This window comes from Amphiura filiformis, chromosome 9 (genome assembly GCF_039555335.1).
Source record: "Amphiura filiformis chromosome 9, Afil_fr2py, whole genome shotgun sequence".
In the NCBI taxonomy this organism is placed as follows: domain Eukaryota; kingdom Metazoa; phylum Echinodermata; class Ophiuroidea; order Amphilepidida; family Amphiuridae; genus Amphiura; species Amphiura filiformis.
The window spans coordinates 47,645,583-47,663,787 of NC_092636.1; the positions used below are offsets into that span (position 1 = coordinate 47,645,583).

General features: G+C 36.6%; 1 protein-coding gene across 1 annotated transcript; it reads left to right on the forward strand.

Annotated features, from left to right (window-relative positions):
• Positions 1–552: 552 nt before the first annotated feature.
• On the forward strand, positions 553–15,293 carry LOC140160111 (sodium- and chloride-dependent glycine transporter 1-like). Its single transcript, XM_072183388.1, has 13 exons — positions 553–673; positions 1,506–1,637; positions 2,137–2,404; positions 3,025–3,157; positions 3,671–3,805; positions 6,325–6,428; positions 7,787–7,911; positions 9,321–9,436; positions 9,921–10,061; positions 11,969–12,068; positions 12,939–13,039; positions 13,633–13,800; positions 14,932–15,293. The coding sequence occupies exons 1-13, from the start codon at positions 553–555 to the stop codon at positions 15,175–15,177; spliced, it is 1,890 nt and encodes a 629-aa protein (XP_072039489.1). The 3' UTR covers positions 15,178–15,293.
• The last annotated feature ends 2,912 nt before the right edge of the window (positions 15,294–18,205 follow it).

Below are 18,205 nucleotides of genomic sequence, written 5' to 3' on the forward strand. Positions count from 1 at the left end.
GTGGTTAGGGGTTGGGTTAGGGTTAGGGTTAAGCCAAGGCTATAAAGGTAAGGGTTAGGGTTTAGTGACTTGCTTAACCTGGGTTATTATACTGATCTTTGATAAGGCCTAAACAATTATTTGATTGGCGTAACATAAAAACAAATTAGGGTAGGTAGGTAGGGATATTTTTTAACTTTTAAAGCTGTACATTGCGTTTCATAAAGGCCTTGGAACTTTTTCTTCTTTTTAATATAATTTTTATTTACTTTTATTTATTTATTTATTTATTTATTTATTTATTTATTTATTTATTTATTTATTTATTTATTTATTTATTTATTTATTTATTTATTTATTTATTTATTTATTTATTATTTATTTATTTTACAAAAGAAAATGGTCTGGGGGCCTTTTAGGTTAGGTCGGGTTACGCCAATCAAACAGTTTTTAGGCCTAAAGCTACAATAATGAGACACATATCTTTTGCCCACATATCAGTTACTTTCCCCTGATTTTGACGCCTTTAGTATTTGATTCTTAATTCTCTTCAGCCAGAAGCAAACAGACAAAATGGCCCCCAAACGTGAGCAATGGGGTAGTAGGATAGACTTCATCCTGTCCGCAATGGGGTATGCCATTGGCTTAGGAAATGTCTGGAGATTTCCTTATTTGGCATATGAGAACGGAGGAGGTAAGTTTTTATCTTCGACAAAAACTCATCGTCATTATCATCATCAGAAGTTCATAGTCAGAATTATATACAGCATGATCAGAAACAGATAATACAAATAAAGATAATGATAATACAACAATCATAATTCGTGATATTTTGATTAATATTGCATCCATATTTAAGTGATATAAAAAAGCATTCAATTTACTCGATATACGATTCGGTATTCATCATAAAAATTACATTCCAAAGGGTTCACTGCATGAAAAGTATGTTCTTAAAACGTTCATTCGAAACGTTTTAATAACATTTAAATGTCGGGTTATATAAAGATCATGAAAACGTTTTAAAAACGTTATTGCTAAATATTTTGGGCAAACATATTTCCAAAATATTCTGTCAACGCTTAAATAACATTCTGATTAGAATGTTTTGCATAAAGTTTTCCAAAATGTTTTTTGAATGTTATTAAAACGTTTTATACCCTTTATATAACCCGACATTTAAACATTTTCTGTAAAACGTTTTTTGTTTGCTGGGTATAATTATAACTGCCAAGCCTGGTTCATCAGTATTAGCAACGGACAACGGTATTATATAGTAAGTGCCCTTTCCCACTGAAGATTCGGTGGCTCTGAAAAGAGCCGTACAAGAGAACTGACTATTGTCCGCTGAAGCATCCGAATGACATAGAATGGAATCAAATTTACCACGATTATTCTACTTTCCTACTGAAGATTCGATGGCTCTAAAAAGAGCCGTTCACGATATCTGCCCCCTTGTCCAATGAAGCAATTTGCATTGCATGGAATGAAATCAATTTTTCCACCATTATTATATATCTCTTCAGGTGCATTTCTTCTACCCTACCTCATCATGTTGTTCGTCATCGTCTTACCATTAGTTTTTATGGAAGTTTGCTTTGGCCAATTTGGAAGTCTTGGATGCATCAGTTCTTGGAGAATTGCACCAATCTTTAAAGGTATGACAAAGTCTCATTCTGGAAAGATGGACTGAACACAAAGTCATCAGATCAGACTGATGCCCCATCTGCATGGCTGTATGACAAACTGGTAAACTAGTCATTCTCGAAGACTGGAATAACCAGTTTCTATTACCCCCAGATTGGTAGAGCATGGAACCTGTAATCCGAAGGTCCCAAGATAAATGTAGAAGTTGCATTACGTTACAAGTCCTTGGAAGTTTTAGTTCTTCTTTACATTTAGTTCACAAAGAAATTCTTTCCCTGTCTTCGTGAATGACCAGCTTACCAGTTTGCCATACAGTCAGGGGTATACGATCCAGATGGGACATTAGTCTCATCCGATGGCCTTGTGCTCACTCCAACTTTCCAGATTGATCTTGACCTGAGGCAATGGTCGTCAAATGTTGACAGTTGGTAACAGATAAAATATGACATGGACAAGCTAAGGAGTCTGTAGAGCAATGTGCTACAGTGATTTTGTTCTCTTACATTATAGGTATCGGCTACGGTATGGTCATCTTGTCAGCTTTATTCTGTCTCTACTACAACATCATCATCGCCTATGCCTTGTATTATATGTGTGCTTCGTGTCAATCCACGTTGCCATGGGTAGGGTGTAATCAAACATGGAATACGGACGAGTGTTGGGAACCACCATCGAAGACCAAACCAGTGGATGGTGTAACGCTGGAACCATCTCCGAGTCCGACTCCGACTTTAGATCCGAATGTGACTAGAGTATACGCGAGTGAAGAGTATTGGAAGTAAGCAACGTAAATAAACAAGCAAACAAACAAATAAAAACAAACAAAAAACAAACAAACAAAACAAATAACTACAACATCAGACCTGTTTTTCGCGCGCTTTAAGAAAAGATACCAAAATGCGACTCTATATTCCATGCAGCTGGCCGCATCAACCCATATCAGTCAAGAACACCTAATTCATAAATTCGTATTATATAAATGGAAACTGTGTAAATTCTTAAATCGTGGGTAGGGTGCAGATGTTGCAAAAGTTGCAAATGCCTAGATTTTGTTTGAGACAAGAAAATTACAAAATTTCTGAAGCAATTTCACGAATTTTACTTCAAAAATTAACTGCAAAACGTTATTTACACCGGGAATATGGTCATTTTTATTTTTGTTTATTGTCGTCAAGTATCTTATGGCGCTATGATATCATGGCGGCCTCTATTGGTCGCTGGTGGCTGCAAATGTACAAAAGCCGATCTCCGAAATACCTCGCAAGTTAACAAGGTGCTCCCGGTTCGTAATAAAGGTGCCCCCGTTTTGTTTTATTCAAATACATTTTAAATGTTTTATTTAGACAGCAGTTTTGGCGTTGTAAGAACTTTACGAAACCGTATCTTTCTTCTTCGTAGGTATAAGGTATTGGATATGTCAGCTGGGCTTCATGATCTTGGCGACTTCAAGTGGGATGTTTTAGTATGTTTTATTGTCGTGTGGATTGTTGTGTATCTATGCATTATTAAAGGGAGTCAAAACGTCAGGAAGGTAAGTATTGTTTGTTTATTTTTTTTATTTATTTTTTTATTTATTTATTTATTTATTTATTTATTTATTTATTTATTTATTTAGTTGTTTATTTATTGCTTATTTTTCGTAATTATTCCTGTATTGAATTTTTATTTACTCACTACGTATTAATAAATAAATAAATTAGTTAATTGATAAATCAATTTAATCAATCAATCAATCAATCAATCATCGATCGATCGATTGATTAATTTGATTGATTAATTAATAAATTGATTAAATAATAAATCAATTGCCAAAAACTTTCGCTTTGGCCGATCGATATATTGATTGATTGATTAATTTGAATGATTAATTAATTAATCAACGATCACCATCAACTTTGATATTATTATAACATTTCCTCTTGCGATTATTTATCATTTTATCTAGTTATTTGATTATTTCCTCATTTGTTTATCAATTTATTTGTTTCGTAACTTACTGGTACATTAATTATTTCTTACTTGTGCATCTATTTCTTTCTTCCAGGTAGTCTATGTTACGGTGACCTTCCCATATCTGGTGTTAGTTATCCTGTTCTTCGTCGGTATATTTCAACCTGGTGCAGTCGATGGAATTCTTTATTTTATAACTCCAGATTTCGCTAAACTAAAAAGCTCAAGGGTACAGTATAAAAATACTCCATGCCAGTACAGGCATAGATTCTTATTTAAAAAAAGGGTATACTGATAAATCTTTTAAGGGCTGTCAACTTTTCGGAATTATTTGACATGAGATGGGGACGTCACTGCAAAGAAATATTGTGGCAACTCATCATCATCATCATCATCATCATCATCATCATCATCATCATCATCATCATCATCATCATCAGTCGGCTGCGGAGCAGGCGACTACAAGCTTTCTCTAACTAATGCGATCTTGGGCAAGCGAAACAATTTTGTTTGGCTGCAGCATCCCTTCAGTATCTCCCAGGAAGTGCTGGACATACTGTAAGTAGGGGAGAGCGGGGAGTGTTCGCCCTATTTTTTTCTGACCAGCCTAGCAATGTCAATTTTAAGGTTAGGGATGACCTGATATAGCCCATGTGAAAGCCCTATGTCTTAGCTATATACGACCACAATCCCAGAACTACAGGCCTTACAATAGCAACAGGATAGAGCAAACAAACAAGTTTTGCAAAGTGGCGAACTTGCCCCATATTGGGGCAGGTTCGCCCATATGGTGGGGTAAGTTCACCCTAATCACAAAAAAAGGTTTAAACATTGCGTAACAAAAACATATTCAATGCCAACATTTAGCAAGAGTATACAGGGCATTCATTCTCTTCTGTGGAATCACTACATTTGTTGCAGGGGTAGGGCCAGGGTAAAATGTAGGGGTCCAAAGTGAGCGTAAACGTATCATGTTTACAACTTCATGGGGATTATGGATAAGGACATAAACGGTGGTATGAGTAATACTGATACCACATAACTTTAAAAAACATGCTTTTTAGTAGTTTTAACTTGTTTAATGGTATAATTATCAATATTTTGCATAATACGCTGATGGGGCAGGTCCACCCTGCAGTTTGGGGTAAGTCCGCCCGGGGAAGATATAGGGCGAACATGCCCCATCCTCAAAAGGGCGAACGTGCCCCTTGGGCACATTTTTGTATTTTCTTCAGGGTATGCAAAATACAAATCGAATAAGGAGTTAATAACTGCATTAAATCTTTAACAAATCCCATATGTTCCAAATACAGATTTCCATTAAAACCATCTGTATTTATGTATCAATGATAATACAACATTATTAATGCAAGAAAAAATTACGTTTTGGTGTAATTTTTTTTGTTTTGGCTGCAGTTCGATGAACACGTCCCTATATGTCGCGTAGCTAATATGAGAAGTTTATAATGACCTATGTCACCTAATTTTGCCATCACCAAATTCCCCGATAGCCGTAGTGCTGAGAAACAAGGGGTGGGCGAACCTACCCCTAGGGCGAACACTCCCCGCTCTCCCCTACAGTGTGCGCGGCCGTCCCGGTTATCTCTTCCCATGTGGTGGAATATAAAGCGCATATTCTTTCACAGGCTCGCCATCTTCAAGACGCAGTATATGGCCGATAAATTTGAGTTGATGAATCTTGACTCGGGCAACCAGTGGAGTGGTGTTGGTCAGGTTGTAGATGGTTTCATTTGGAATCCGATCCACACGCTTGATGTTTAACATGACTCTGTAGCAAGATGTTGCAAATGCATTGATCTTGTTTTCCATGTCCTTGGTAATTACCCATGACTCGCACCCGTACAGAAAGACAGTAACACACGTTGTCTGAAACAGCTTGATTTTTGTTTCGATTGGCAGGGACGGGCTTCTCCAAAGGCGTTCCAGTTTCCAGAAAGCTGCCCAGGCTAGTGCTTTTCTTCTTTTTAGGTCTCCAACACTAGAGCCCATCTTGGAACCCAAATACTTGAAGTCTGTGACATGGTTGATGGTACTACCATGGGCGTTACAGTTTGCAGTCATATATTCTGTCTTAGGTGCGCTGATGACAAGGCCTAGATCTGCTGCTGCATTTGCAGTCCTAGTAAGCTGTGACGGGGCCCGGTCTATGGAAGATTCCAGCAACTAAAATTGTAAATTGTCGATCCATGGCTCGATATTTGTCGATCCATGGCCCGATCCATGGCTACGATATTTTGTTGATGTGTGAAATTTTGCTACGATTGCGTGAGATTTTACTACCTTGGCGTGAGAGTGCGAAAAAGCGCAGTGATTTATAGTGCGCTACGCACAGGCAGAACGCCTAGATGTTGATCCACAAGCCTCAGCACACGTTACAGTATTTTAAAAGTGCTGAGTGAGAGTTGACAGCCCTATCATTACTTTAGTTTGACCAAGTCATCCTTCTTTATTATTTGATATCAGAAGGACATTCCTCGTATAATGCAATTTGAGGTGTCTGATGTGCTCTCATGTCCCACAAAAAATACTGTGTAAACATTGCTATCCGATCCCTTAAAGCATTGCATTCTATAATGTTTGAAATAGTATTGCCTTTTGAATACTGACAGAAGATGAGAGGGTTGAGGGTGTTTGAAATAATTGTGTAATTAACATGAATTAAATGTCATATCTATTTTAATTTGCTGTTAACCTGGATATTGTGTTTAAACCCGGTTATTTTAAAAGGTTTGGTTAGCAGCGGCTAACCAGGTTTTCTTTTCCTATGGAGTCGCTTGGGGGACGCATCACACGTTATCTAGTTACAATAGATTCCACAACGATTCCTATAGGTACGTATTATCAAAATATCTAAATTAATCATCCATGTCACTTTTGAACCAATTTATGAAATCTTATTATTCTCAAATGTTGTACAAATTGCCATATCCCATACAGTCCTCTAGGTTCCGAACAATAGCATAAAATATTGCGAAGGGACAAACCCCTTATTTCACAAAAATAGGCCTAGGCCTATATAAAACAAATTGTTGCCCAAAGGCACCACTTTTTTCAAGCATGGTCATACACCATATTGAAGAGGGAAAAATCAAATTGAAACCAATATAACTCCACTTTTGCTGAAATGCAAATAAGGATATTTCTCCGCTAATTTCCTGCCACAGAAGGGTCTATTGCCATTTGGTCTAATACCAATTCGTCTAATTTCCGTTTAGTCTATATTCAATTGGTCTATTACCAGAAAGGCTAATTGCCGCGTAGTCTAATAATCATATAGTCTAAAGTCCATTTAGTCTAATATTGTTTGGTCTAATAACCGGTATGTCTACTAACCATATAGTCTAATAACCATTTGGTCTAATATTTCTTTAATAACCATTTGGTCTAATACCCATTTGGTCTAATAACCGTTAGGTCTAATACTCGTATGGTCTAATAACCAGTTAGTCTAATGCCATTTCGTCTATTTATTAATAAACTAAATGCTTGTAAGACTAAATGGTTTGTAGACCAAATGAGTATTAGACCAAATAACTATTAGACCTATTGATTATAGACCAAATGGGTATTAGACTAAATGGTTGTTAGACTAAATGGTTTTAGACTTATTGGTTATTAGACTAAATGGTTATCGGACGAAATGGTTATCGGACCATATGGTTAAAGAACCAAATGATTATTGGACGTAGTGGATATAGACCAAATGGGTTTAGACGAAATGGATGTAGACGAAATGGATATACGACCAAATGACATTAGACCAAATGGCAAATCCCCCACAGAAGGACTCGATTCGTAGGACTTGTTAAGGTCGCTGTCACAACTAGGCACTCTTTCGATACTTGCACTACCCTCTATTTTCAAATACAGCCAATTTCACGTAGGGCCTACATTAGATTTGTAATGCATGTAATGCCTGGGCGCGGAAAAAGCACACTACGAATAACATTGCTTTGTTTACCGCACGTACACACCCTGCACCCGTTTGCTCACAGCAAAAAAGTCACCGCAACTTGTTCGCTCTATTATAGAGACCTAGTAACAGTCCCTATAAAGGAAAGCGTTCAAATTAGAACCATGAAAAATAACCCGTTTTGTTTTGCAATAAACCCAGTTTTATCTTAAGAAGTATACATACTTCAGATTCGGGTGATAATGTTGTTTTACATCTTTTTTGTTGTTGTTACAGAGATGTGTTTATAATCCTCACAGCCGGTGCTTTAACCAGCATATTTGCAGGTTTTGTTATATTCAGTATTCTTGGGTTCATGTCGTACGACATTGGTTTACCAATAGACAAAGTCGTGGATGCAGGTAGGTAAATGTCAGAGGATGATTTAAGGAAGCCCCATCATGCACTGTAAAAGTGTTATCACTAGAGTTTCAACTGCCACTTTACTTTTCAAATCCCATTGAACTCTGTGCAAAAGATGTTGTTTTAGAATTGCCCGTGTGTCATTATTACTTGGTCGATTTCAGATTTAAAGTGATGTATGCATGAAGGATAATTCACACCTTCTGTAGATAACATAAAATGTGAAATCGACCAACTTTTTGAAGGTGTTTTTATTGTAAATATATCTGTCCAAATTCAAATTTAACCATGCACGTGTGTATGCAGTGGGCGGGCAGTGGTGTCATGTTCACTCACACAGCTGTGCTAACCGCAAGACTTGCTGGGAAGTGCTTAAATCATCCTCTGGGTAAATGTATAGGAACATACGTAATTGAGAAAAATCTAAATTTTTAGATTCATAGATGGTCCAATTCTAGTCCAATTGACCTTTTTAACATCCCAAAGACTAAGCGGGTATTCAGAACACATAAAAGTTCTTCTAAATTGATTCCATAATTTTATTCCACAAGCCCCTCCATATAGTTTTTTAAAAGAAATTGAAAAATTAACGCCCCGCCCGCGTCCGTTCAATACCAACCGTGGAATATATATCGTTCAAAGCATTTAATGATTTTTCGGGTGTTTTGAAAAATCTAAACATTTTGCTTGAACCTCAGAATATCCATCGGTTCCAAATCAAAATGTTTAAATTTTTCATAATACCCTGAACAACGGGTACGCAGTCATTAACCTCTAATCACATACTATATTTCATTTAGCTTAGAGCTAATTATAATGTGATAAGTGATAATATGTATTCATAAGTACTTCAACATCAAAATGCTTTGTATAGGCCTACTGCCGTGTAAAATTAATGTTTTGATTCTTGTCCCCTCCCGCCTCAATTTCTAGGACGGTTAGATTTTCCAAAAATTTAAGACTTTCGAATGCTTCAGGAAATCTTTATACAGATAAACAGTGGCGTGGGTCATCATATTGAGGGGGCACCGACCATGATGGGGGGGGGGGGTCTGATTGGGGGCACAAGCCGTTTTTCGGCAATTTTCCTATGGGATTTTCTAAAAAGTCTTTTTTATGGTATACTCTATATGGGGTTTTCCCCTCAAAATCTCACATATGAAAAAGGAAGGGAAACATGACCTCCTCCTTTTCCTCAAGCACTATTTATGAAATCCGAAACTATAACAATGCTAACTTCTCCTTTCTTCCCTCCCTCTCTCCCTCCCTCCATCCGTCCCCTCCCTCGTCAATTCATGAGCTGTACGTTTTAACATATTGTTTTGTTTTATTTTGTTTGCATTTATTTTATATCCTTTTCTATTAAATAAAAGTAATTCATTTTAATATACATATTTGAATGTTGCAGGTCTTGGCCTTGCTTTCGTGGCTTATCCTGAAGCCATTTCAAGAATACCAGTTGTTCCACAATTATGGTCATTTCTTTTCTTCCTTATGCTCATATCGCTTGGACTGGACAGCCAGGTTAGTTCATTCGCTTTTCTAACCTGGTGATCGTGGGTTCGAACCCCATGCTGGTGACTCTTTCTTTAAAATGGGCATGTAACAAACATGTTTGCGAGGAACAACCAAAGCAGATCAGTTTACGGTTGCAAATTTTCCAAGAGACAAAATAATGTAAATCACATGAATGCAATGCGTGAAAAATGTATCATCATCATAATTAGGCTGATTCAAAACAAACAAACAACTTACTCTGGCATCGTGAATATTGTATCATATTCTAGTGACTTTAGGAGACATTAATAATATATTATTAGAACTTCGACGTTATTACAATTATTTCATAAATGTGTATTTCAAACTAATATTACACCTTGCATGCAGAACCAAATAATGAAGATTATGTTAAAAAACAGGAGTGAAATTATCCAAAAACTGATAAATAAAATCGCAAAACAAGTATAATCGCTGTCGTTTTTTTGTGTGTTTTTTTCTGATCATATAGTTTGTTACAGTTGAGACTGTAATTACAGCATTTACGGATGAATTTGTTGATCGGGTGCCATGGTTACGTACCAAAAAGCCGCTTACAATTTTAGCCGTTTGTGTTCTGATGTTTTGTGCAGGATTAACGTTTACAACACAGGTGAGTCGGATCCACGTTGCCCATATAAGGGCATGAGAGGACGATTCTAATTATGCTTAGTGACATTGAAAGCTATTAATGTTTTTGAAATAATTGTACACCCTAAAATTATGCTTAACTTCAATTTTCAATACTAAAAAGTACTCTCATGAAAATGGCATTTATGGCTTGTTATAGCACAACTTATTGAAATGCGCACAAACAACTTAAAAGTGCCCATATAATATTATAGGTTCCATTACTTATCTTCTGTTATACTAACAAAAAGCTGAACAATTCACGGAACTAATTTATTGATGCAATTCAACTAGGCCTATAACACAGCGCCTACATTGTTGCAACTCACCCAAATTAAGTTCTTGCAACTCTAAAATGAGTTAACCCGAACATCTTTTGAATTAGTCAACATTTGACACTTCCCCCACAAAATTCAGCTTATTAACTTTTAATTCAGTGATCAGCGCAAACAAAATCATATAAGAACAACTTTTTAATGAAGTTTGTCGAAAGATAAAAAAAAAACCTTTTTGATGAAGTTTGCACAAATTTGGTAAAAGTAAACAATTCAGTTGTAATAACCATTCACTTTATGTACTGTTAATCAGATGATTTTGAGTTATTATTTAAAACTATAATTGTTGGCATAAGCAGAAAAGCAGGTATAGAAAAGTTGAAATCGCTTATCACCACAAAAACTCTGTTGGAAATAATTAAGCACCACGCCGTGTACTAAACAATGCCACCAATGCACATTTTAATTGGCTCTTAACTTATAATAAGCAAAAACGGCAGTTAGAAAAAAAAACTTGGCCATTTGGAATACGGGGCAAACCAATAGAGGTTATCCACTTTACTCATGCGTGACTTCTAACAAAAGGCGCTGGTTCCCGTAGTATTCCTCATTCAAACTAATTCAATGCACGACCTCGGAGTTACCTGCATGACTTTGGCGGGCTATTTTGAAATAGTCATGGTTGCACATGCAGGTACTTCTTTTGAAAGTCCTAAACAAGGTATAGGAGTCGCTGGTAGGATATGCAGCTTATAGAACACGGATAACCTCTATGGATATCCTTTACACACATAGACCCTCCCTCGGGTCCGTGGAGAACGACTGGTAATGTAGATTACATAGCATTAAAAATCGCTCAATGGACTTTCGCGTTCACTTATATTTCTATATTGCTGCATGGTTGACTGTGGTGGGTGTAATTAGTGGCGTCGATTTGTGGATGAAGAGGAATGGGCTTTTGGCATTGAAGAAAATAAGGGGGGAGTTGGCTTTTTTTTTTTTCATAGGGCATTACGTAATTATTTATTGTTACATTATCCAGAGATGGAACCGAACCGAGACTGGGGCCAGTCTATTATACACAATGCTCAGAATTAGCCTCAGTTTCGGAGACATGGCGTACACAAGAGGGCAGTCTTCAGTATGGGTAAAACCCGGCAAATCCAAAACTTTTTAACCCATTTCGTCTATACCATCACCAACACTGTGCCTCTTATCAACTCTGTCAGATCACGACAACTACGATTCCTGGGACACATCCTGAGGATGCAGGAAGATGAACCATATAATATGCACTCTACGCCCCATTACATGGTAAAAGAAGACCTGGAAGGCAAAGAACATCCTACTTGTCTTATGTGCGAAAACTGTTGGGGAATTGTTTCAACTTTTTACTGCCAGATGCCATTACCACCTTGGCTTCAAATCGTAGTACATGGAGAAACTTTGCAGTCGCCTGCTTCGCAGCCGAATGAAATGAAATGAATGAAACCCCATTTCGTGCAGCGCCATCCTATTGTGTCCGCCACATCTTGAAAAGGCATGGTGTCGGAGAAAAATCCGTTACCTGTATTATGTTTGACTCTTTTTTAAATCATTTCTATTTTTTTTATAGGGTGGTATCTATATAATGACATTGTTTGACTGGTACTGCACTGGATATAGTGCAATGTTCTTCGGTTTCCTAGAAATAATAGTCATATCATATATTTATGGTAATGTATGATTCGTTATTCCAGTCAGATATGTAGAAGAAATTATTCTTAATTTTTGGTGTTCTTTCCGGTGTACCAAATGACAAATATATCGATATTTACTTTATCGCAAATTCGCAATGCTGCGCAATATCTTGACACAATGAATTAAGGTTGGATAAAGTTAAGTATGTTCTTGAAATGTCATAAAAAATATACGTTCTTACCGTACTTTTAAAGATATCAAATCACATTGTACATAATTTACATTGTTTTTAAAATCAACCTTGATCATTTTAACCATATTGACTTAGCTTGTGATGAAGCTATATTTACAGGTAACGAGCATTTAATTTGCGACTTAAAATGTCGGTAGAAGTTGTCGTTATTGGAATAGTAACAGAACTAAAAAGGCGAGTGTAATTTCACGCATATCTACATTTACACACGAGCACAAACTCTGATTTAGTTTCTCCAAGTTTGATGACACTTGTCCGTATCATCTCTATAGTTTAGCATTGGTTTGTAATGTAGTTTTTCCACGTCCAGGATGCCCAGGCGGGACAAACATGCACGCTGAGCTATTAGTTCAATACCCGATTCAATACTTGTCTGACCATTGTGTTGTGCTCATGTAATTTGAGATAATCTTATTCTATCATAGCTATGCTAATTAGTCTACTTAGGTATGCAAATATGCAAATTAGGTCTAATTAGGGCGGGTAAAATATGCTGGGCCATAGGAACACTTAGCCAAGTTTTAGACAAAAATTCTGCAAGACAAAGCAAAATACTATTACTAAGATCGAATGCCTATATCGTATAATATGCTTTCATTTCTATGTTTTCTTGTATATAGTTTATTAATTGATTCTTATGTTCATGATCCAGGATTGAATCGGTTTACAAAGGAGATCAAGATCATGGTTGGACACACGCCAGGTATCATATGGAAACTCATGTGGGGTCTTGTTACACCAGGGGTTATCTTGGTAAGAAATGACATTAAAAACAGGAGTTTATCTTATTTTGGTCAACATGGAGACCCTTTCAAAAGGTTAAAAGTTAAGTTTTAAAAACCGTAAATATATAAGTAAAATGACTTACTTTGTTTTATTGTTTTGCCCTCTTACGTGTTAGTCTTAACCATATTTCAACCACATGTCTCTTCATACTTTCATCCTGAGACGAATATACATTTAGGTATATATATTCGTCTCAGTTTCATCTTAGGTCAATAACAAAATTTGTTAAGGTTTATCCTCTACATTCTTATTCTTGGATTGGTTTTACGACTGAAAAACAAACAAAGAAATAATCTTACAATCTTGTGAATGAAATATACAAATGTATTTATGGATATCAAACTTTCACAGGTCGAAGAGATTGAAACGTCAGCTAAAAAATACTTTATTCTTCTTCGCCTCTTAAATATCTATAAGGAAACCCCCATTTGGGATGAGCACACGGAATCCAAAAAAAGGGCTGAAGTAAGATAGGCCTATATAATTGACTGAAGTAACTAAGGTGATACAACCCTTCGTCTTTGTTCAATTTCATCCATCTTATATATATATTTTTTCAGTTCATATTTATCTACAGCCTTGTGGATTACACTGGAGCATACGTTATGGATTATGTCTTTCCACCCTGGGCTGAGGGGGTCGGCTGGGCATTAGTTCTGATGTCCGTTGTTCCATTCTTCGTATATTTTATATATTATCTATGTTCATTGGATGGACCGCTTACTATGGTAAGTACTAAATAAATTTGAGTAAACTCTTACTCAGGCTTGAACATTTCATTATGTTCTGCATGCGTGAAAATAATTCATAGCATTATTTTTGCACGAATGTGCGCTTGGTAAATGAGCATTTTAAAATTCAGGTACTTTTGCATAATGATTTGCTTGTAAATGTACAATTTGAAACATTTCCTCAGATTCACTTTCTTCAAAAAAACCCAGATAATTAAGTAAGAATAAAGTAGACATCTATATTTAAGGTTACTATGAACCTGGAATTATGGAAACTTTTGTTCCTCATTACTGCTAAATTGTTGTCTAAAGTATATAAACGCGCGTGTGTACAAAACTTTATGTGACGTTAGATTTCTGTAAAAAAGTACAGCTTTAGAGAAAATTATACAACACATGATTTTGACCAAAAATTGTTTCGACAACATAAAAGAAAATCTTCAGTAGGCCTGTTTTTATCCTTATTAATTTTCAAAAACGCTCTCACTTACTCAGGTGCCATCCTCATCATAAGAAGATCTAGGAAACATTTTTTATATTTTTGAATTTTGACCAAGTTTACAAAAATAGTAATAGAGATTTTGGTCAATTGTGTTTTTTATGATTTTCTCCCAAGAAATCGAGCATTTTCAACCATTATTTGTGAATAAAAAGCTTTCCCAGATAGCCTAGTCAAAAGTCATGTCTAGTTTTTGAAAATTAATAGGAAAAACATTTTTAACAATTTTGGGTAAACATCACGCTTTTTTGTATTTTCTCCGAAACTGATTTCTTTTCTTCAAAAATCTGACTTCAATTCACAGTTTGATTTTCAAACTTTTCCACTTTAAATACCGGTATTTTATATTACCTAGAGTAGACCAACAATTTTGCAGTAATGAGGCACACATTTAAGGGTAGACTATGAGACCTACCTTAATAAGGCACTGAAGAATATGCTGCAACAGAACTTTGAATGGATGCCAAGCTACACATAGAAAATTTGAGCAATGTTACACCATTTAGTTCCTTGATCGAAATGTAATGTATTCTTTACCTCGAGTCGGCCAAGGAAGAAGTTATCCTTGGTCAGGCTTCGAACCTGCGACCCCTGAGTTTCTAGCATTTTTTTATTTTTATTCCATACAGCGATTGAAGACTGCCATAACGCCATTACCAGAATGGGGGCCAGCTAGAAATAAGAACCGTATAGAAGCTGGGTATGCACCTATCCCTGGCTGGGGAAAGATAAAGCAAAAAGACGAATTCTGGCACAAGAGGCCGCGAGATGAAACGGTAGATGGACATATTAATAAAGGATTTTATGATGTAGAACTAGCGCAGATAGAGGGTAGTACTAGTTCTAAAGGTGAAAATGATGTAGCAACTGAATGAGTGAGAATTAGACTGTGGCACGAATTGCTAACTTAGATTTGGAATATGTACGTCAAAAGTCATCAGTGGCGTAGCTATAGCGTCACGTGCCCCAATCGATTTGAAAATTTAAAAAAGCCCATAGGAAACCGAAAAAAGGCTTGTGCCCATTCAGACCCGGTGCCCCCCCATCATGGTCGGTCATCCGCCTCCCACGCACACCACATAATAGGATGATTCACGCTACGCCACTGCAATTCATCATACCATGTTCCCAGCAAACACAAAAATGCTTTTAAAACATTTTAAACCAAGTTGTGAGAACAGCGTCTGATATAGTGAGAAAGGCCGGTTTACAGAAATGCTCACAACATTTTAAAATTTCTAATGATCAAAGTTGAGGAAATGTGTAACATCATCAGGGCCGCACCGTATTTCTTTGGCATTATACAGGTATAGTAGTACAAGGATATTATACGTTGTCCTCATTCACAAACTGATACTATAGGCCTATAGTACAAGGAACTTATACATTGTCCTCATTCACAAACTGGCGAGCGGTCCGAATTTTGAGCCATACAAGTTTACGTGGTGAACTACAATTATAGGCCGGCAATTCTTAATGCTAACAATAAATTTCAGTCCTGGATCGACAGGGATAAGATGGGGACAGCAAAGAAAGTGTACTTGACATGACTAAAAATGGGACAAAAATTGACAAATGAGGACGAATATCCTGGCTACGCTACTGCATTTTACAAAAGAACAATCGGCATGTAAATATTGTGGCAATAACGTATTAATTTGTAGCAACCTTTCATATTGAAAGACTTAAAAACACTTATTTATTCGTGTATAACTTTTATAAAATGTCACCAGAGTAATGAACAAAGATTAACCTTTAAATAGAAGCCGACTCGACTATAGGGATGAAATCAAAACTCAACCGGCGGTTGACCGCCGGTTCCGTCCTGTTGCTATTTGGCAACCGAACAGAACCGCCGGTCGAGTTTTGATTTCTTCCCCTAGTAGTTGTGGATGTAAACATGGCATAGTTTGCACTCCTTTCCCTGGGATTTATAAATGACATCCATTTTGTTTGTTTCATACCAGATTATGTTTATTCCCAAAAATACGTGATATGAAACGCGTAAGGGGTCTATCAAAGGTCAATACAATGGTCAAATTTCAAACTTGCTCAGAATTTAAAAAACAATTCCAAATTATTTGTCTCATCTAAAGGATTATATATAACAAGAATTTGTCTTTAAAAAAGACAAGTTCACGGATCAGGTGTATAGTACATGTACTTTGAGCTACTTTGGTCTAACATTCAATATTCATATCTAACCTACTCTGCACTTATTCGACAATAAATAAGTGATATGAGGCTTAATAATGATACCTGCGTCTTGACTCTCTTGAAAACAATATTTTTTAAAAACCTCATTTTGCATTTAGTTTTTTAAGCCACCTCGGGAGCCACCTACAGGATCTCGTTTTGCATTTAGGTTTTTGGCGTTGCAAAGTAGCACAACTTTCTTTATATATGGCCCAATTCGTGCCCGGAAAAGGCTATCCCCTCTTACAACCTATCGACAGGTCTGATTTCTATAATGAGGTGTCACCGGGTTTGCAAGAGATAATAATACCAAATCTAAACACCATGAAATTTACCACATCACGACCAAGCCCCGGACCAAGCTCACGTTGGGCGCCCATTCCTTTTTAAAGGAATTTTATTAAGTCACCTACTAGGAAACAAATGTGGCTATAACTACAAAGAAAATTGTATCTTTATCACAAGTAAACAAAATAATTACACAGCTTGCTCGTGCTAGCTTTTGTCAGGGTCAGGAACACCAATATTATACAGGTTTATAGACTTACACATGGGTTATTACAAGAGTCAATAAACATTAGCTAACATTCAATTAACTATAGAGTATAGATAATGGACTTAGTTTTGTGCAATGTAGTAATTTTCTGAAGTAAATCGCTTGCTGCAGTTTTCTATATGATGATATGTTTACTTTGTAGTCAGGCCTGGCCAATGACCCTGCTAGTTTTGATTAACCAATCAGTTATGTGTTTTGTCAGCATGTGATGGCTATAAGCCAATTGTAAACATGTTTCTAAAAAAGGCTAAAAAATTCCTACTCCTGGACAGACTCTTTTCCGGGTTAGGGCTAATTAGTAAGTTGTCATGTGTGGCGAGATTAGATAAAGGCATACAAACTAGGGTATGAGATATTAGGAATTATTTCCTATCCTCTTAAAGCACATGGTTGGTGGGCTACATAGCTATTCAAGACACAGGATATGTAAGGGATAAACTGTGCATATGAGATGTGGGTGCAAGTGGCATCATTTCACTGCCGTGAAAAAGTAGTTTAACGTACAAGTGTCATACCGTTCTTGACTTTGCTCATTTATATAAGCAGAGCAGTCAAAGCAGGGGATGTTAGTTTTTCAGCCACACTGGGGTCAAAATGAAAAACACTCGACTAAGAACCTTTTTGTCCTCAGTAAATAAGGTTCTAACTATTCTGCAAAGGTTCTGTAAAGCTGAAATGGTTTTTCAAAGGACCAAGGTTCTTTAAAGCATACATGATCCTTTTTTTTGTTTCTGTATAGAACCACGTACAGGGCACAACAAGGTTCTACACTGAACATGTTCTTAGAGCAATAAGACTTAGAGCAGATTCCACTGCATTAATAAAATTGTTCATGTCTTGCCTCATTTTTTAACCAAACTGACGGCAATATCTTTTGCAGTGCTAAGTGTGCTGAGGCTTGTGGATCAACGTCGATCAACGTCACAATGGCGTTGTGCCTGTGAGTAGCGCACTATAAATCACTGTGCCTTTTTGTTGTTGTAAGCTGTCAACATTTAACCACAAATTGCCAGTCAAAACTGGCTTCTTAACTATAAAACACTACACAAGATCATTTTCTCTAATTCAATGACCCACTCAGACCATCTGTGTCATTATGTACTGTCTCTAGCTATAATAGTGACCAGTGGCGGCACCAGGAATTTTTTTTT